Source organism: Podarcis pityusensis, assembly GCF_964106645.2.
Source record: "Podarcis pityusensis genome assembly, chromosome: 18".
Classification (NCBI taxonomy): Eukaryota; Metazoa; Chordata; class Lepidosauria; order Squamata; family Lacertidae; genus Podarcis; species Podarcis pityusensis.
Genome location: NC_138043.1, coordinates 2,831,115 through 2,851,227, shown reverse-complemented (window position 1 = coordinate 2,851,227; position 20,113 = coordinate 2,831,115). Strand labels below are relative to the sequence as shown.

The window sequence follows — 20,113 nt, the reverse complement described above, 5'->3', positions numbered from 1 at the left end:
CCTTGCTTCCTGACTCTCGGACCCTTGGCTTCCTGACTCCTGGTTTCTGGACCCCCATTCCTGCTCCCACCCCACCACCTTGCCCCCGGTCCTGACGTTCCCCCCCGGACTTTGACAGCCCGCGAACCGGACCGTGCCAGTACCCTCTACGTGAGGCCGGGCGGCCCAGGACCTCCAAGACCTGGCTTGCGCCCCGGGGACATTACTTCCGTGCCGCTAACACAGCCGTTTGGGCTTCACCCCCGGAAGCGCACTCCATTGCCTCTCAAGACGCCAGGATGCCAATAAACCTCTAACAACGGGGGCAAGCAAATGGCCGGCAAATTTCGCCTCCCCACCTTGTCCGTCCGCCCACACCCTGCCCAACCATTGCACGTCCCGGTGGAAAGGATTTGGGTATGGAAAAATAGTCCCGCAAACACTCAAGTAAACAAGAGGCTGGCTTTTATTGACTCCAAACGAACGAAGAGAACGTTCCCACCCCCTTGCCCCACATCTCCAGCTCCAGCCAACCCTCCCAGTCTAGGGAGAAGTCTTTATTGGGCTCGTTCAGCGTGGGTCTGGAGCCTTTCGTGCCGGGCGGAGGGCCAAAGCACGTCCGGCCGAGCCCCTCACATCGGGGCCTGCGTGCGAGGCAGGTCAGAACCCAGACTGGGTAAGGAAGCGGGCAGGGGGGCTGGGGGGAGAGAGAGCGATCCGAACGTTGCTCGCTTGCAGGGGGTGTTCCTCCCCCCCCGCCGAAAAACCTCCTTCCTCCTCCTCCTGTGGGACGTCCCGTCAAGAGCTTTCTTCAGAATCGTACTTGAAATCTTGGAGAATTTCGCTGATTGCCTCGATGGTTTGAATTAGCCTGGTTGGGGAGGATGGAAACGATAAATAAAGGAGCATATGGAGGCGATTAGGCACGCTCTGGGCTCGGGCCGCCCGGCCCTGCCCGCCTCCCTCCCCGGCCCTCGCCGCTTGTTTATGAAACGCAGCGATCCAATGGCCCGTGGGAAGCCAAAAATCCCGAGAGCCAAAGCAGAGCAATCGGGGGGAGGGACTTCTCCAAAGACCCCTCTTCTGCAAAAATAAACAGGTTTTTTTTTCCGGGCTCTGAATCTCCACACCAACCCACACCCCGCAAAATCTATCCTGTAAAGGGATCTGGGTCTCGAGAGAGAGAGTGGTTCTGCCCCTCCACCCAAGGCATTGTGGGAGATTGCAAGCAAGGGGGATTGTGGGAGATTGCAACCAGGGGGATTGTGGGAGATTGTGACCAAGGGGGATTGTGGGAGGTTGCAACCAAGAGGCATTGTGGGAGACTGCAGTCAGGGGGGATTGTGGGAGATTGCAAGCAAGGGGGATTGTGGGAGATTGCGACCAGGGGGGATTGTGGGAGATTGCAAGCAAGGGGGATTGTGGAAGATTGCAAGCAGGGGGGATTGTGGGAGATTGCAAGCAGGGGGGATTGTGGGAGATTGCAAGCAGGGGGGATTGTGGGAGACTGCAACCAGGGGGGATTGTGGGAGATTGCAAGCATGGGGGATTGTGGGAGACTGCAACCAGGGGGGATTGTGGGAGATTGCAAGCAAGGGGGATTGTGGGAGACTGCGACCAGGGGGGATTGTGGGAGACTGCGACCAGGGGGGATTGTGGGAGACTGCGACCAGGGGGGATTGTGGGAGACTGCGACCAGGGGGGATTGTGGGAGATTGCAAGCAAGGGGGGATTGTGGGAGATTGCAAGCAAGGGGGATTGTGGAAGATTGCAAGCAAGGGGGGATTGTGGGAGTTTGCGACCAGGGGGGATTGTGGGAGATTGCAAGCAAGGGGAATTGTGGGAGACTGCAGCCGGGGGGATTGTGGGAGATCAGGTCCCGTCGGGCCAAAAAGAGCACCCCGAGATGTGGAAATGTTCCCCTTTTCTCAGAGAGATTTGTTGCGGCAGAAAAGACACGGGCGCTATATTAGAGCAGGGAGTTTATCGGGTAGGATACTATTTTGCAGTGAATTGTATTATTGGAAGGGTCCCCTAGGGTCATCCAGCCCACCCCTCTGCAATGTGGGAACCTTTCGCCCAGCATGGGACTCGAACCCACGACCTTTGAGATTAAACAGCCTTACGCTCTACCGACCGAGCTGTCCACATAAGCAGATTTAAGCTTGCTTTTTCTCAAGGTTACGTTTTTGTGAGAAATGAACTGGGATTGCCAACGGACTGAAGGGGGCGTGAATTGGAGTTGGGCATGGAAATTAAATCTAATTGTTTCCCCGGGGTGACTTGGGCAGGAAAGGGAGCCAGTTTGTCTTCTGATCCATTTATTTTTTTAAATTGTCAATTTTAGGTGAGTTTCATGCACGTTAGGGTCAAATCTGAAACTAGCAAGAACCAGCCCACCCGTCTTCCGACAGATCAACCCAGATTCCTGAACTTCTGTCAGAGCTCTGTTTGACAAAATATACAGGATCTGGGCCAAAAAACACAACAACTCACTCTTCCCTCCACAGATATAGCAGTGGGTCCATGGGGGGGGGGAGTTTAACCCCCCCAGACAATGACTCTCGCCCAACTGCGCCCCCCTTTTACTTTCTCCCCAAATTGTTAATTTCTACTTTTATAGCACGAAATTAAAAGACGCCTGCTTCTTGGGAGAAAAGCAATGACAAACCTAGACAGCATCTTAAAAAGTAGAGACATCACCTTGCCAACAAAGGTCCGTATAGTTAAAGCTCTGGTTTTCCCAGTAGTGATGTATGGAAGTGAGAGCTGGACCATCAAGAAGGCTGATCGCCGAAGAATGGATGCTTTTGAATGATGGTGCTGGAGGAGACTCTTGAGAGTCCCATGGACTGCAAGAAGATCAAACCTCTCCATTCTGAATGAAATCAGGCCTGAGTGCTCACTGGAAGGACAGGTCCTGAAGCTGAGGCTCCAAGACTTTGGCCACCTCAGGAGAAGAGAAGACTCCCTGGAAAAGACCCTGATGCTGGGAAAGATGGAGGGCGCAAGGAGAAGGGGACGACAGAGGACGAGATGGTGGGACAGTGCTCTCGAAGCTACCAGCATGAGTTTGACCAAACTGCGGGAGGCAGTGGAAGACAGGAGGGCCTGGCGTGCTCTGGTCCAGGGGGTCACAAAGAGGCGGACACGACTAAATGACTAAACAACAACAAAAGGATTGTGCATGCGGCTTGCAGGATTCAGCCCAGCAGGGACTGGGTGCAAATTATTGCATAGACTCTCTCTCTCTCCTCCTACCTTCCCTGTCCCAATTAACCTCCGTCTCCAGGGATTAGCCAGGGGAGTGGTTTGGATGTGGGGAAGTAGTTAAAAAATCTCTGGCATCAAACACATAACTCTCTATGTCCAACTAACTTACTACATAAGATGATGGTTGTGGAGTTGACATGCTGTTGGGAAGACCCTGAAAACAGGATAGGATACAAATAGCCCCTTTTCTTTTCAGGAAAGTTGTTTGCTTTCCATGCTGGGGGAGGAGAAAGAGAAGCCCCAGATTTAACTGCTCTAGTCCTCCAAGTATGTATGGAAGTGAGAGCTGGACCATAAAGAAGGCTGATCGCCGGAGAATGGCTGCTTTTGAATTCTGGTGCTGGAGGAGACTCTTGAGAGTCCCATGGACTGCAAGAAGATCAAACCTCTCCATTCGGAAGGAAATCAGCCCTGAGCGCTCACTGGAAGGACAGATCCTGAAGCAGAGGCTCCAAGACTTTGGCCACCTCATGAGAAGAGAAGACGCCCTGGAAAAGACCCTTTTTGGAAAAGATGGAGGGCACAAGGAGAAGGGGACGACAGAGGACGAGATGGTGGGACAGTGTTCTCGAAGCTACGAAGATGAGTTTGACCAAACTGGGGGAGGCAGTGGAAGACAGGAGGGCCTGGCGTGCTCTGGTCCAGGGGGTCACGAAGTGGCGGACACGACTAAACGACTCAACAACAACAACAAGCCTGAAACCAACAGGACTCCCCTCTTAAAACAAGGACTGAGAGGCGTCTCTTTGAGAGTTACAGTCGAGTTTTGGGAAATAAAAATAAACGCGTTTGGTTTTTTCTGGTTGGAGCGCCTTTATGCAATCGGGGGGGGGGGGGGGGAGTTGTTTAAAAGCAAAAGCGCCGCACCCCTCTTTCCGATTTGCAACCACAGGGGTCCCCCTCACTTACCTCTGCTTGAGCTGGCGAACCTCTTGCGGGTGGGCTTCTACGCCGGGGTGGTCCTGAGCGTTCTGTTTCGCAAGCTGCAGCTGAGCCGTCTGGGAAGGGGGGAGAAACGAGGAGGTGAGACCCGCACGGCGGAGACGAAAGGGGGCGCAGAAATCACCAGTTTGCAAGAGGGGCAGTGCCGTGCAGTGGTTAGAGACCCGGACCCGAAAGGCAGGAGGAGACCTGGGTTTTAATCCAACCTCCGGCTGGTCACTAACCAACCTTACAGGATTGTTGTCAAGATTAAAAGGGAAGGCAGAGAGGGAGAGAGGGAATTAGCCCCTGAGAGCAAAGGCAGGCTATAGATGCAATAATATTCATTTATAAATAATATTTTTTAAAAATGTTTTATTATAGAACGAAATAAGCCAGTATTTCAGGATTTACCTAACAAAATAATGTTTTTGCTAAAGCTTTCTCCCCCCCCCTTTTATATTTTTATTAGTTTTTTTAACATATCATTTCCAACAACCACACACGTAACTTATAAGCTATTTTAGACTTCCGTCAACACCTCTGATGATTTGCCGTCTTTTATCACTTTCTCTCCCTCCCCCCGTTTTTACTATAAATAATATTCATTCGTTCATTTGAAGAGAGATCAGGTCGGTTCACAAAGGTGAAAACGACGGCAAGCGGTTAAAGCGAAAACGTCGAAACGATAAACGATGCGTTTATTGCGCAAGGGGCGTTCTGACTTTTAGCGATCTGGGTAGCTCGGCCAGTTACAGCGTGGTAAGAATTAAAGACTTGTAGAGCTGGAAAGGGACCTCCAGAGTCATCTAGTCGAACCCCCTGCAATGAAGGAAACTTTAGCCGAATCATCCGTTGCAGATGGGAGACAGTGCCAGGGTGGTGGGTTCGAATCCCGTAAGGGACGGCTGCATATCCTTGCGTTGCAGGGGGTTGAGCTAGGCCGCTTCCAATGCCATGATTCCATGAATACATATACACACAAGCCGCTCAAAAAACCCCAAATCTCTCAAGGGACGTCCGCACCTGATATTCCAGACACCACCGATCCCGATTACAAGATCGAAACACGATCGAAACACTCTTCTAGCACAAAACCGGAAGGGGATCAGTTTTGCATCTGTAAAATGGGCGCAAATTGAGACCGGCCTCCATGCACCCCTTCTTTCTCTCACCAGCTCGAGTTTCTCTTTCTCCTTCTCCTGGAGGCGCCCCAGGTGGTGGGCGAGGTCAGGCCGCCCACGGGGTCCCTCCAGCTGCTCCTTGATCTGTAGGATCTCCCGCGAGATCCCGCTGAAGGCCTGGGTGATCTCATGCACCAGCTGACGGTAGCGGGCGAAGTCGTAGTCGGGGCCACTTCGGAGATACGCCCGGTGGCCCCTGGCGGGAAAGAGGGGGGAGAAAACAGTTGAGAGAAGCAGCGGTGTACCCATTGCCTGGACACGAAGACCGAGGTCTGGGCCGAATGCAGAACGTCCCGACTTTGTGCCTCCTGGCACAGAATCGGAGAGTTGGAAAGGACCTCAATGGCCTCTTTTAAATCAGGCGGTGAAGGTCCTGTGTGAGTGCCTGGAGGCGGTTGGAGGATGGATGGCGGCTAACAGATCGAGGTTGAATCCTGACAAGACAGAAGGACTGTTTTGGGGGGACAGGAGGCAGGCAGGTGTGGGGGACTCCCTGGCCCTGAGTGGGGTAACTGTGCCCCCGAAGGACCAGGTGCGCAGCCTGGGGGTCATTTTGGACTCACAGCTGTCCATGGAGGCGCAGGTCAATTCTTTGTCCAGGGCAGCTCCATCTGGGACGCAGGATGAGACCCTCCCTGCCCGCAGACTGTCTTGCCAGAGTGGTGCATGCTCTGGTTATCTCCCGCTTGGACTACTGCAATGCGCTCTCCGTGGGGCTACCTTTGAAGGTGACCCGGAAACTACAACTAATCCAGAATGCGGCAGCCGGACTGGGGACTGGGAGCAGCTGCCAAGACCATATAACACCACTTCTGAAAGACCTACATTGGCTCCCAGGACGTTTCTGAGCACAATTCAAAGGGTTGGTGTTGACCTTTAAAACCCTAAATGGCCCAATATCCCTGAAGGAGCATCTCCACCCCCATAGTCCAGCCCAGACACGGAGGTCCAGCTCCCGAGGGCCTTCTGGTGGTTCCCTCACTGCAAGAAGCGAGGTTACAGGGAACCAGGCAGAGGGCCTTCTCGGTGGTGGCGCCCGCCCTGTTTAACGCCCTCCCGCCAGATGTCAAGGAAATAAGCAACTATCTGACTTTTAGAAGACATCTGAAGGCAGCCCTGTACAGGGATTTAAACAAAAGCAAAACCCCTGCATTGCAGAGGGCTGGCTTAGAAGCCTTTGGGGCTATCTCCGAAATCTTAAAGGTAAAGATAAGGTAAAGGGACCCCTGACCATTAGGTCCAGTCGTGACCGACTCTGGGGTTGTGGCGCTCATCTCGCTTTACTGGCCGAGGGAGCCGGCGTACAGCTTCCGGGTCATGTGGCCAGCAGAACTAAGCCGCTTCTGGCAAACCAGAGCAGCGCACGGAAACGCCGTTTACCTTCCCGCCAGAGCGGTACCTATTTATCTACTTGCACTTTGATGTGCTTTTGAACTGCTAGGTTGGCAGGAGCAGGGACCGAGCAACGGGAGCTCACCCCGTCATTGCGGGGATTCGAACCGCCGACCTTCTGATCGGCAAGTCCTCGGCTCTGTGGTTTAACCCACAGCGCCACCCGCGTCCCTCTCCCAAATCTTACGATTCTACAAAAAGCCCCCATCCCTTTGGCGTGACCTCGCTGGGCTGGGTTTGCAAGAGGCATGGGTGAATTAGGAACCGTCCCACACACACACACCAGCCTGCCTGGCAAGGGGGGGCGTCACCCCTGCCAAGTGGGTTGGCGGGAGGGGGGCGGTTGGGAAACCAGGCCCGCTCGGTCGGAGTTGTGGGGGGTTGCCGGAGGGTCTCGGTTCTCGATTCCCCAGAAGTCAATTACCGCCCCCCTGCCCAGAGACCCCGCTCCAGAGCGCCTTCTCTCTGCAAATCGAAGACAGGTGTTTAGGGAGGGAGGTTTTTCCACCCCCCGCCCGACTCATCTGGTGTTCATCAGGGGCACCCGAGCCAAAAAAAGCCCTGGGTGCGGCAGGAAAAGCGGGGAGGGAACCCCCCCACCCCTTCTGGGCCTCCTTCCCCCGTTGGACGGCGAGGCACGGAAATTGGGGGCAGCACAGAAAAGAATGGGGATGGGGTCCTTGAGGGGGTCTCGAAACCACCTTTCTGGGGTCCTGAAAACCGGCCAATGGTGAACTTGGGTTGCCGGGATCCTGGCGTTTTCGAGTCCTTTCCTCTGTTTGTCGTTGTTTATTTGAAAACAAACCAGCCAAACGAAACGAAGCAATAATAAATAAACAGCCGTTGAGAGCAGGAAGAATAAGATCGCGGGATAATAACGGTAGGACGCGGCGCAAAACACGCCCCATAGTGGGACGCGCATATATATACCCAATGCGTCGCCGTGAGCGCTGCACAAGAGCTCATATTTAGAAGTTGGACTACAACACCCATCGTCCAGTGCTGTTGGCAGAGCTGGCAGTGGACAATGGGCTTTGTAGTCCCATAACTTCGGGTCCAGGCCAGGCATCCTCAGAGGCCTCAGTCGGGCACCTCAACGGGAAGCCACTCTTCCTCTGGAAACCTGGCCATGTCCCCCACCCCAAATAAATAAAACCCCAACCGGTCAGCGATACTCACTCTTCGAAGAGGTGGTAGGCTTCGACCCGTTCGCTCTGAAGGGCATAGAAGCGGTGGACGAGGGTCTGGACGTCCGCTTCCAACTGCAAATGGACGAAAAAGGGAATTAAGCTTGGGAGATGCGTTTCGATAGAGCGAGGGGCCGAAGCTCTTGGTAGCGTGGCAGGATTCGATCACAAGAGCGGCTCTCCTCTCCTCTCCTGAGATTCCCAGTCACGGACGGCTCTGGGGTTGCGGCGCTCATCTCGCTTTACTGGCCGAGGGAGCCGGCGTCCAGCTTCCGGGTCATGTGGCCAGCAGGACTAAGCCGCTTCTGGCGAACCAGAGCAGCGCACGGAAACGCCGTTTACCTTCCCGCCGGAGCGGTACCTATTTATCTACTTGCACTTTGACGTGCTTTCAAACTGCTAGGTTGGCAGGAGCAGGGACCGAGCAACGGGAGCTCACCCCGTCATTGCGGGGATTCGACCCGCCGACCTTCTGATCCTAGGCTCTGTGGTTTAAGCCACAGCGCCACCCGCGTCCCTTTCCTCCAGGTCTTCTCAGCGTTAAAAAACTGAGATAATATCCACGAATCGCCAAACGGCACCTTGAACCTGGTTTTCGGCCGCTCCCCGACGGAATGTCAAAGCGCCCTTTATTTTTTCCGTGGTGACTCGACAATATTATCTCCATTTCGTTTCTTTATTGCTTTCAGTTTCAAAGGCAAAATACAGTGGTACCTCGGGTTACAGACGCTTCAGGTTACAGACTCTGCTAACTCAGAAATAGTGCTGCAGGTTAAGAACTTTGCTTCAGGATAAGAACAGAAATCGTGCTCCGGCGGCGCGGGGGCAGCAGGAGGCCCCCTTAGCTAACGTGGTGCTTCAGGTTAAGAACAGTTTCAGGTTAAGTACGGACCTTTGGAACGAATTAAGTTCTTAACCCGAGGTACCACTATATCGAAGCAGATAAAGCATCAAATAAAACAAGCTTCAATTAGAATATTTTTATGTAGTGGGTTCCGTTTGTGGGTCTCTGGACTGCGATAAAGAACTGATTGATTGATTGATTGATTGATTGATTGATGGCTAATATTTCAGATCCTTCTCTAAGGGACGTTTTGCTCCCCCTGTACAGTGGTACCTCGGGTAACCTGAAACTGTTCTTAACCTGAAGCACCACTTTAGCTAATGGGGCCTCCCGCTGCCGCCACACGATTTCTGTTCTCATCCTGAAGCAAAGTTCTTAACCCGAGGTACTATTTCTGGGTTAGCGGCGTCTGTAACCTGAAGCGTCTGTAACCCGAGGTACCACTGTATTTACTGGCCTACTTAATTTATAGAGTTTGCCCTATAGCAGAAGAAGTCTAGGAAGACAGTGGGGGAGAGTAGTGGTTAGAGAGGGTCGGGCCAGGACCTGGGAGATCAGGGTTCGAATCCTGACAGTGTCACAAAGTTCTCTAGGCCAAGGATTCCTGCATCGCTGGGGGTTGGTCTGGATGACCGCCGGGGTCCCTTCCGATTTGACAGTTCTCTGATAATGTGGTCACAGCTGACCCAGAAAGTATAAAACCACGCAGCCCCATAAGAACACGAGTGATTCCCAAAATACCATTATAAATTAGCCTCTTGCATACGTATCTGAAATACGTACAGAAACTCACAGAGAGAGGCGTCAGGACTAAATTATATCAGGTCTAATTTGAGACGAACAAACAGAACAAAGAGCCTTTCACTTTTCTGAGCTTTCGTATTCGCACAATGTCTGCCGAGAACTGTAGAACAGCCAGCAGCTCTCGAATATCTACCCATATTCTGCAAACAAATAAAAAAAACCATTTCTACAATGAAACGCTTAAATGTTATTCTTTTATTGTCTTTAAATCTTCCTGCCACGCTTTGGCCATGCTCTCCTTGCCAAAATCGGCTCTTGCCGCCGGCTAGACCTTGGCTCTGTATACTCTTCGGTTCATTAAAAGTCTCTCTCTCTCTCTCTGTTTTATTAAAAGCGATGGAAGAAAATAAGAGGAGAAGAAATAAACATTTTTAAAAGTCTCTCTTTTTTGCATGTGTGCAAAACAAGGAACCCTCAGCGACGGCGGCCTGCGTTCCGCTTCGAGAAATATAAATATATATTACGTGCAAATCGTGGGCTGGAAGGGGTTGGGGATATGGGTTACAAAGCCCCCACCCTGAGCTGGCAAGTCCACAAACCTAAAACTCCTGCCCCCATTCCCCAAAAACCTGAGCTCTGGAACGGACGGTGTCCGGTTTGGCTTCCGTGCCAAATCCGGCTTTCGATCGCACTCCATAAGGAAGTTTCTGCTGGGCTGTTTTGAAGCCTGGCTTGGGCCAAAGGAGCAGGCTGGCGGCACAGAATTGGGGGGCTGGGAGGGACACCCGAGGGTCATCCAAACCAACCCCCTTGCGATGGGAGGCAGGAATCACAGACGAAACCCACAGCTGTGTTTGTTATCCTCTTCCTATGGCGAGGAGGATGGTCTTCCATGATGGTCTTAATCAGGGGTTAGCAAACTTTTTCAGCAGGGGGCTGGTCCACAGTCCCTCAGACCTTGTGGGGGGCTGGACTATAATATTATTATTAATAATTTATTTATACCCCACCCATCTGGCTGAGCTTCCCCAGCCACTCTGGGCGGCTTCCAAAAAAATATTAAAATACTGTAATACGTCAAACAGGGCTGGCTTCAGATGTCTAAAAGTCTGGTAGTTGTTGTTCTCTTTGACATCTGGTGGGAGGGCGTTCCACAGGGCAGGTGCCACCACCGAGAAGGCCCTCTGCCTGGTTCCCTGTAACTTGGCTTCTCGCAATGAGGGAACCACCAGAAGGCCCTCGGGAGATGGACCTCAGTGTCCGGGCAAAACGATGGGGGTGGAGACGCTCCTTCAGGTATACTGGACCGAGGCCGTTTAGGGCTTTCAAGGTCAGCACCAACACTTTGAATTGTGCTCGGAAACGTATTGGGAGCCAATGAAGGTCTTTCAAGACCGGTGTTATGTGGTCTCAGCAGCCGCCCCCAGTCCCCAGTCTAGCTGCCGCATTCTGGATTAGTTGTAGTTTCCGGGTCACCTTCAAAGGTAGCCCGACGTGGAGCGCATTGCAGTAGTCCAAGCGAGAGATAACCAGAGCATGCACCACTCTGGTAAGACAGTCCGCAGGCAGATAGGGTCTCAGCCTATGTACCAGATGGAGCTGGTAGACAGCTGTTCTGGACACAGAATTGACCTGCGCCTCCATGGACAGCTGTGAGTCCAAAATGACCCCCAGGCTGCGTACCTGGTCCTTCAGGGGCACAGTTACCCCATTCAGGACCAGGGAATCCTCCACACCCGCCCGCCTCCTGTCCCCCCAAAACAGTCCTTCTGTCTTGTCAGGATTCAGCCTCAATCTGTTAGCCGCCATCCATCCTCCAACCGCCTCCCGACACTATTTTTTGGAAAGCAAAAAAATGAACAAATTCCTAAGCCCCGCAAATAACCCAGAGATGCATTGTAAATAAAAGGACACATTCTACTCGTGTAAAAACACGCTGATTTCCGCACCGTCCGTGGGCTGGATTGAGAAGGTGATTGGGCCGGATCCGGCCCCCGGGCCTTCGTTTGCCGACCCATGGTCTTAATGGTGGTTTCCAGGTGGAAGTTGATCCAGGAGAGGATCTGCCAAGCGTGCCTTCCTCTCGGATCGTTTCCCCCTTTCGCCCCGAGTTTGGGCGCCTCCAAAGTCCACAACACCTTTGGGTAGAGGCTAATCTCCCGTTGTACAGTGGTCCCTTGGTTCTCCAACTTAATCCGTTGCGGAAATTGCGTCCCAAAACCAAAGCGTTCCAAAACCGAGGCACGCTGCTTTCCCATAGAAAGCAACACAAGACAGATTAATCCGTTCCAGAATTTTAAAAACAACCCCTGAAACAGCAATTGAACACGAATTTGACTCTCTAACGAGACCGTTGATCCATAAAATGAAATCAATAATCAATGTACTGCAGCCACACAATCAATCCATCAGTAGCACACAAAAACAAAACAGAGAGAGCCGCAAAAACGGAAAATAAATAGCAAAAACAGACAGACCTCAGCGTAACGCTCAAAACCAAAGTGTGGCACTCAAAACGGAGCACATTTGGCTTCCGAAAAATGTTCACAAACCGGAACACTTATTTCTAGGTTTGCAGTGTTTGGGTTCCAAGTTGTTTGAGTACCAAGGCATTTGAGATGGGATGGGAAGGTGGACAATTCTCCTTCCTCTGAGGTTTCAAAGCAGAGGTTGGGTGGTCCTCTGTTTAGCCGAGATTTCTGCCTTGCAAGCGGGTTGGGATGGATGACCCCTGGGGACCCCTTTCCAACTTAAAAAAAAAAATATTAGAAATTTCAACACAATAATTTTAACAATAATACACCATCCAACTTTACGATCCTTAGAAGAACAAGTCCTTTGCGTTGTGCCTGGCTGCTGGCTCGCCGGATCGTGGAGCTGGACTGCACCACGAGGATCATCTCATTGAATATTAATTAAAAAATAGAAATAAATAAGAGATATGCCCCATATACACAGACCCGCCGGCTTCCTGGTCTCTGTCCCGTTTCTCCAGCAAACTGCCGGCCTCGCGGCAGACGGCATCAATTCAGAGACACCTCCAGGACGCAGTTTTGGCATGCACAAATTTCCCCCCATCTCCTGTTGCAAAGAAAGTTGTGGGTGGGTTGCAGGAGAAATTGACAGCCTGTGCCAAACCCCCCAGGCCCAACAACAGCAGCTGGGGGGGTGTTTCCGTTCCCCCACCCAATTAAAACCGACAGTTTAAATGCGCTTTCCAGGCCACGGGGCTCCAAAACGCCTTCGTGGCAAGCCGCCCAAACCGCCCCTGCCTTGGCGGAAACATCTATCCTGCCGAAAACCATCCATCCTGGGGCGGCAGTTGGGGTCTGTGTGTGTCCCATCTCAGACAAGCTAATGTTTCCCCCCTTCCCTGCCCCGCTGACTGATTGGAGCTGGCGGGTGCTGGGTTCGAGTCTCGCCTCCCGACACCGACCCTTTAGTGCGGGAGAGAAGGAGCAGCCAGCCAGGCAATGTTTGCCCTCAGTCTGGAATATGGGTTTAAAGGATGCCAGCCAGCCTTACAGGGCTGTCGTGAATGTTGCGGCCATGTAGTAATAATAATAATAATAATAATAATTTTATTATTTATACCTTGCCCATACGGCTGGGATGCAGCAATTCTCAACCGCCAGGGATAACTTATTATTGTTGTTGTTGTTGTTGTTGTTTAGTCGTTTAGTGGTGTCCGCCTCTTTGTGGCCCCCTGGACCAGAGCACGCCAGGCCCTCCTGTCTTCCACTGCCTCCCGCAGTTTGGTCAGACTCATGCTGGTAGCTTCGAGAACACTGTCCCACCATCTCGTCCTCCGTCGTCCCCTTCTCCTTGTGCCCTCCGTCTTTCCCAACATCAGGGTCTTTTCCAGGGAGTCTTCTCTTCTCGTGAGGTGGCCAAAGTCTTGGAGCCTCAGCTTCAGGATCTGTCCTTCCAGTGAGCACTCAGGGCTGATTTCCTTCAGAATGGAGAGGTTTGATCTTCTTGCAGTCCATGGGACTCTCAAGAGTCTCCTCCAGCACCAGAATTCAAAAGCATCAGTTCTTCAGCGATCAGCCTTCTTTATGGCTGATCCAACCTCTCTATTCTGGATCAGCCATAAAAAGACCCTGATGCTGGGAAAGATGGAGAGCGCAAGGAGAAGGGGACGACAGAGGATGAGATGGTGGGACAGTGTTCTTGAAGCTACCAGCATGAGTTTGACCAAACTGCGGGAGGCAGTGGAAGACAGGAGTGCCTGGCGTGCTCTGGTCCAGGGGGTCACGAAGACGCGGACATGACTAAATGACTAAACAACAACAAAACACCAAACATTAAAAGCTTCCCTAAACAGGGCTGCCTTCAGATGTCTTCTAAAAGTCAGGTAGTTGTTTATTTCCTTGACATCTGACGGGAGGGCGTTCCACAGGGCGGGCGCCACCACCGAGAAGGCCCTCTGCCTGGTTCCCTGTAACCTCGCTTCTCACAGGGAGGGAACTGCCAGAAGGCCCTCGGGAGATGGACCCAGGTGTCCGGGCCGGATGACGGGGGTGGAGATGCTCCTTCAGGGATACTGGGCCATTTGGGACTTTCAAGGTCAGCACCAACACTTTGAATTTTGCTCGGAAACGTCATGGGAGCCAATGAAGGTCTTTCAAGACCAATGTTATGTGGTCTTGGCGGCCCTGATGTTGGGAAAGATGGAGGGCGCAAGGAGAAGGGGACGACAGAGGACGAGATGGTGGGACAGTGTTCTCGAAGCTACCAGCATGAGTTTGACCAAACTGCGGGAGGCAGTGGAAGACAGGAGCGCCTGGCGTGCTCTGGTCCAGGGGGTCACGAAGAGGCGGACACAACTAAACGACTCAACAACAACAACAACAGACTGCGCCTGTGCATGGAGGCTCCATTCCAGCTTTGACTCCCGGACAGCCATGGACCGCGCTGGCAGGCGTTTCATGGGTCGGGAGACATAATCGCCCCCCCCCCACTCCAGAGTCCGACATCAAAGGCTAATTCTCCTCCGATCAATTAGCCTAACCCGAGAACATTGGAACTGCTCCCTGAGAGCTCAGAAGTCAAGTTTCCAGTCCTCATTGTTCTGAATTAAAAGACCCAGTTTTAAATAGGAAGAAACAGCTTGGGACCGAGTCACAGGCGCACTAGGCTCCTGGGGGTCAAATCTGAGACCTGGAATAGACTTATAGAATTGCGGAATCATACAGCTGGAAGGGACCCCCGACGGTCATCTAGTCCACCCCCAGCAGTGCAGAAACCGCCGGCTTCAAATAAAAATGAGCCGAGGTTCCGGTCCTCATGGTTTCGAGCTCTACCGCCCTGAAACGCTCCGCTCAGTCGCCTCAAGCAAGGGATCTGGCCTACATGTCAGTACAGTATTCGAATCTTAGATCTCACCAGATGTCAAAGAGATAAATAACTACCAAACTTTTAGAAGACATCTGAAGGCAGCCCTGTTTAGGGAAGCTTTTAATGTTTAATAGTTTCTTGTATTTTAGTGTTTTGTCGGAAGCCGCCCAGAGTGGTTGGGGAAACCCAGCCAGATAGGCGGGGTATAGATAATAAATTATTATTATTATTATTATTATTTGTGCATTAATGGTTCCCTATGTCCCTTTCCGGGTGCGCTGCCGGGGACCGAACCCCTTCCTTGCTCCCCACCTCCAATTCCCGCAGAAAAGCTGGCCAAAAAGAAAAAGGGGGGGAAAAGCTTGTCTGAAAGCTCTGCTGCTGCCGGTCAGTGCTGGCACTAATAGCTTAGATGGGAAAGGAATGAACAGAACGAGGAAGTTTATAAAGTGCGCACGCGCGCCCTCCTGTGGCCGCTGCTGGTATCGCCACTTTTAATTCCAAATTTCCTTTTACTGTATTTGGGGGTTTGTTTGTTTTTGCAGGGTTTGCAGCAAAAGCCTCTTAAATTTTGGACTCTGCTCCCCCACCCCCGCAATTGCTGCCCATTGCAATTTTGCAGCGCCCTTGGCCCTCCCATGCAAATGGAGAGGGAAGCCCCCAGCCTCATTTAAAGGGGATCCTTTGCTCTCACCATTGCAGCAATTCAGGATCTTCCCAGGTTCTCCTCCACCGGCACCGTAGAGGCACGAAATTATAGAGATGACCCTTCCTTCCACCTAGGCATGGCATTTCCTGGATCACTATAAAAAGCCTCCCCCCAAAAAATAATAATAATTGTGCCCCTCCCACACTCAGAGACCAATGCATTCATTCATTCCTCTCCTTGATTTAATGCTCGGTTTTTGATCTGATCCCAATTCATCTTTACTTCTCCAACCAAGTGCTCTTGAAAGTGACGGTGGGGGAAATTCATGCTCCTCTACAATTTCTTACATCTATGTTCAACACCTCTATGGTCAACCCGGCACTTCCTGCTGCAGCCACGTGGTTGTGGCACAAGGCCCTCTGCTGCCCTCTGGAGGCCTGGAAGGGTCACTGCAACCCAAGATTTAACCCATACAAGTGGTACCTCGGGTTACATACGCTTCAGGTTGCAGACGCTTCAGGTTACAGACTCCGCTAACCCAGAAATAGTGCTTCAGGTTAAGAACTTTGCTTCAGGATGAGAACAGAAAGCGGGCTCCAGCAGCAGTGGGAGGCCCCATTAGCTAAAGTGGTGCTTCAGGTTAAGAACAGTTTCAGGTTAAGAACAGACCTCCGGAATGAATTAAGTACTTAACCTGAGGTACCACTGTATAAGAAGGATGAATCCCAAGGCGGGATTAAGATTGCCGGAAGAAATATCAACAACCTCAGATATGCAGATGACACAATCTTGATGGCAGAAAGTGAGGAGGAATTAAAGAGCCTTTTAATGAGGGTGAAAGAGGAGAGTGCAAAATATGGTCTGAAGCTCAACATCAAAAAAAAAACACGAAGATCATGGCCACTGGTCCCATCACCTCCTGGCAAATAGAAGGGGAAGAAATGGAGTGAGAGATTTTACTTTCTTGGGCTCCATGATCACTGCAGATGTTGACAGCAGCCACGAAATTAAAAGACGCCTGCTTCTTGGGAGAAAAGCAATGACAAACCTAGACAGCATCTTAAAAAGCAGAGACATCACCTTGCCAACAAAGGTCCATGTAGTTCAAGCTCTGGTTTTCCCAGCAGTGATGTATGGAAGCGAGAGCTGGACCACAAAGAAGGCTGATCACCGAAGAATGGATGCTTTTGAATTTTGGTGCTGGAGGAGACTCTTGAGAGTCCCATGGACTGCAAGAAGATCAAACCTCTCCATTCTTAAGGAAATCAGCCCTGAGTGCTCACTGGAAGGACAGATCGTGAAGCTGAGGCTCCAAGACTTTGGCCACCTCCTGAGAAGAGAAGACTCCCTGGAAAAGACCCTGATGTTGGGAAAGATGGAGGGCGCAAGGAGAAGGGGATGACAGAGGACGAGATGGTGGGACAGTGTTCTCGAAGCTACCAGCATGAGTTTGACCAAACTGCAGGAGGCAGTGGAAGACAGGAGTGCCTGGCTTGCTCTGGTCCAGGGGGTCACGAAGTGGCGGACACCACTAAATGACTAAACAACAACAACAACATGAAAGGAGAAAACAAAGGAAAAGGGAGGCTACAGTGTCTCGGTTGGGACAGAATTGCTGAAATGCAAACTAGCCTTAAGCACAGGCCGCTAGCCTTTCTCCACCTGTGGGTCCCCAGATGTTGTTGAACTACAACTCCCATCAACCCTAGCTAGCAAGGCCAGAGCTCAGGGATGATGGGAGTTGTAGTCCAACAACATCTGGGAACCCACAGGTTGAGAACTGCTCAGACGACCCCTGCAATACCCTATAAAGCAGGCATCCCCAACCTGCGGCCCTCCAGATGTTTTGGACTACAATTCCCATCATCCCTGACCACTGGTCCTGTTAGCTAGGGATCATGGGAGTTGTAGTCCCAAAACATCTGGAGGGCAGCAGGCTGGGGATGCCTTAAGGCTGTGCTTTATGAGCAACAACGATACACTGTATTGGGATCAATGCAGATTGCAAAACTAATGCTTCCTTATTTATACCAACAAAAAACAAAATTTGCACGATAGTTACTGTGACAACTTTGGAACTGCCTGCCCCTTGAACACAATGCTTTATTAATTTATTTATTTTTTAAAAGACACACATATTTTCTTTCTAAAATATAACTTTTGACAATTATATTGACTGATTGCTTTGAGAGATTTACATCCCATGTTTACAAAAACGCATCTAACCATCGACAATTAAAATCGATATACTCTACTCTAAAATAAAGGGCCTGAGATAATAAATGTAAATTTACGGGAAGGTTACCAGATTTTTTACCAGTGAATCCGGGAACACTTTTCAACTTCAGTCGGAATGGATGGATTTTCTCAGGGGGCTGATTTGTAAATCTGGGGACTGTCCCCGGGAAACGGGGACGTCTGGTAACCTTCATTTACGGGCCTGAGATATGATACAAATGTCAAACTTCCAGACCTAAGCTATCTATTCCCCCCCCCCTTTGTTTTCTTTTCAGTGCCTGCTGAAAATGTTTGATTTCACCCACGGAGGTGTACTCCATTGCCTCTCGAAACAGATGTCCAAAACCTCTCAGGGAAGTCTGGGAAGGGTTGGTCTGGGTGGAGAATAAGGATCTCCAAAGTGCTCTCAAAGAGCTGGACCATAAAGAAGGCTGATCGCCGAAGAATGGATGCTTTTGAATTCTGGTGCTGGAGGAGACTCTTGAGAGTCCCATGGACTGCAAGAAGATCCAACCTCTCCATTCTGAAGGAAATCAGCCCTGAGTGCTCACTGGAAGGACAGATCGTGAAGCTGAGGCTCCAAGACTTTGGCCACCTCATGAGAAGAGAAGACTCCCTGGAAAAGACCCTGATATTGGGGAAGATGGAGGTCACAAGGAGAAGGGGACGACAGAGGACGAGATGGTGGGACAGTGTTCTCGAAGCTACGAACATGAGTTTGACCAAACTGCGGGAGGCAGAGGAAGACAGGAGGGCCTGGCGTGCTCTGGTCCAGGGGGTCACGAAGAGGCAGACACCACTAAACGACTAAACAACAACAAAGTGCTCTCAGCACCACCGCTAAAAAACTACAGCTCCCAGAATCCTTTGGGGGAAACAGGCAAAGGTACCATATGGCTTTTAAGTGTTATGGTGTGAGTGTAACTTCAGCTGTCATGCAATCGTCATCCACTGGATGTCAGGATTTCCAAACAAAAATCTCCAAATAGCCAAAAACAAACCAGCACACCTTTCCTATTAAAAAAAATACATTAACTGGGGAAATGCAGTTTATCAGCTGGTATTATTGGTATAACCTGTCGGGATTGTAGACAAGATAATTGTAGAATTGTAAGGGACCTCATGGGTCATCTAGTCCAACCCCCGATATGAGGGAATCAAGAAGGGTCAGAAGTGAGAGAATGGACCCAATATTTCTCAGAAAGGACCCGATATTTGTCCTGTAGGCGTTGAGGGTTGCTACCCATTAAAGCAGAGACATCACCTTGCCAACAAAGGTCCGTATAGTTCAAGCTATGGTTTTCCCCGTAGTGATGTATGGAAGTGAGAGCTGGACCATAAAGAAGGCTGATCGCCGAAGAATGGATGCTTTTGAATTCTGGTGCTGGAGGAGACTCTTGAGAGTCCCATGGACTGCAAGAAGATCCAACCTCTCCATTCTGAAGGAATCAGCCCTGAGTGCTCACTGGAAGGACAGATCCTGAAGCTGAGGCTCCAAGACTTTGGCCACCTCAGGAGAAGAGAAGACTCCCTGGAAAAAACCCTGATGCTGGGAAAGATGGAGGGCACAAGGAGAAGGGGACGACAGAGGACGAGATGGTGGGACAGTGTTCTCGAAGCTACCAGCATGAGTTTGACCAAACTGCGGGAGGCAGTGGAAGACAGGAGGGCCTGGCGTGCTCTGGTCCAGGGGGTCACGAAGAGGCGGACACAACTAAACAACAACAACAACACCCATTAAAGCATGGGTAGGCAAACTAAGGCCCGGGGGCCAGATCCGGCCCAATCACCTTCTAAATCTGGCCCACAGACGGTCCGGGAATCAGCATGTTTTTACATGAGTAGAATTGTGTCCTTTTATTTAAAATGCATCTCTGGGTTATTTGTGGGGCGTACGAATCCATTCACTATTTTCCCCCCAAAATATTGTCCGGCCCCCAACAAGGTCTGAGGGACAGTGGACCGGCCCCCTGCTGAAAAAGTTTGCTAAAGGATTAAAGGACCTTCTTTCTAATCATCACCATTTGCTTAATGAACCTTGGGTGCATTTTAGGTTGCGCACCAAACGCACGCTTGCTCCCGAGTAAGTCCCGCTGAACTTAGCAAGACTGCTGTTCCGAGCAAACCTGCCCAGGGTTAAGGTGGTTTTTAAGGGTTTAAAAAGTAAAATACATGGGTTCGGATTCCAGAGGTGTGTGGTATCATAATAACAATAACAATAAATATTGGTTCCAGGGGTTCCCAAACTTTTTTCGAACAGGGCCAGATTTGATGAAGTCAACATGCATGGTGGCCAACCAAAGCTGTTGAGCTTTTTTGAGGTTTAAAGTTGTTGAGGTCTCAGGAGATAAACAACTGCCGC

At 51.0% G+C, this 20,113-nt stretch overlaps 1 protein-coding gene across 2 annotated transcripts; it reads right to left on the bottom strand.

Moving 5' to 3' along the window:
* Positions 1-427: 427 nt before the first annotated feature.
* Positions 428-15,619, bottom strand: REX1BD (required for excision 1-B domain containing). Of its 2 annotated transcripts, none has more exons than XM_080989296.1 (5): positions 15,559-15,619; positions 7,929-8,011; positions 5,349-5,553; positions 4,162-4,250; positions 428-850 (listed from the first exon to the last, which is right to left on the bottom strand). In XM_080989296.1, the coding sequence occupies exons 1-5, from the start codon at positions 15,559-15,561 to the stop codon at positions 778-780; spliced, it is 453 nt and encodes a 150-aa protein (XP_080845422.1). In that variant the 5' UTR covers positions 15,562-15,619; the 3' UTR covers positions 428-777. The 2 variants fall into 2 exon arrangements, with proteins under 2 accessions (XP_080845422.1, XP_080845421.1); XM_080989295.1 differs by lacking the exon at positions 15,559-15,619 and adding an exon at positions 13,119-13,142.
* Positions 15,620-20,113: the final 4,494 nt, after the last annotated feature.

Excerpts from the sequence above, each read along its gene's own strand:
- REX1BD (XM_080989295.1), bottom strand. Across the intron at positions 5,554-7,928 it reads GCCTACCACCTCTTCGAAGA|GGGCCACCGGGCGTATCTCC; the intron begins GTGAGTATCGCT and ends CTTTCCCGCCAG. Across the intron at positions 4,251-5,348 it reads AGAAAGAGAAACTCGAGCTG|ACGGCTCAGCTGCAGCTTGC; the intron begins GTGAGAGAAAGA and ends CCCCCTTCCCAG.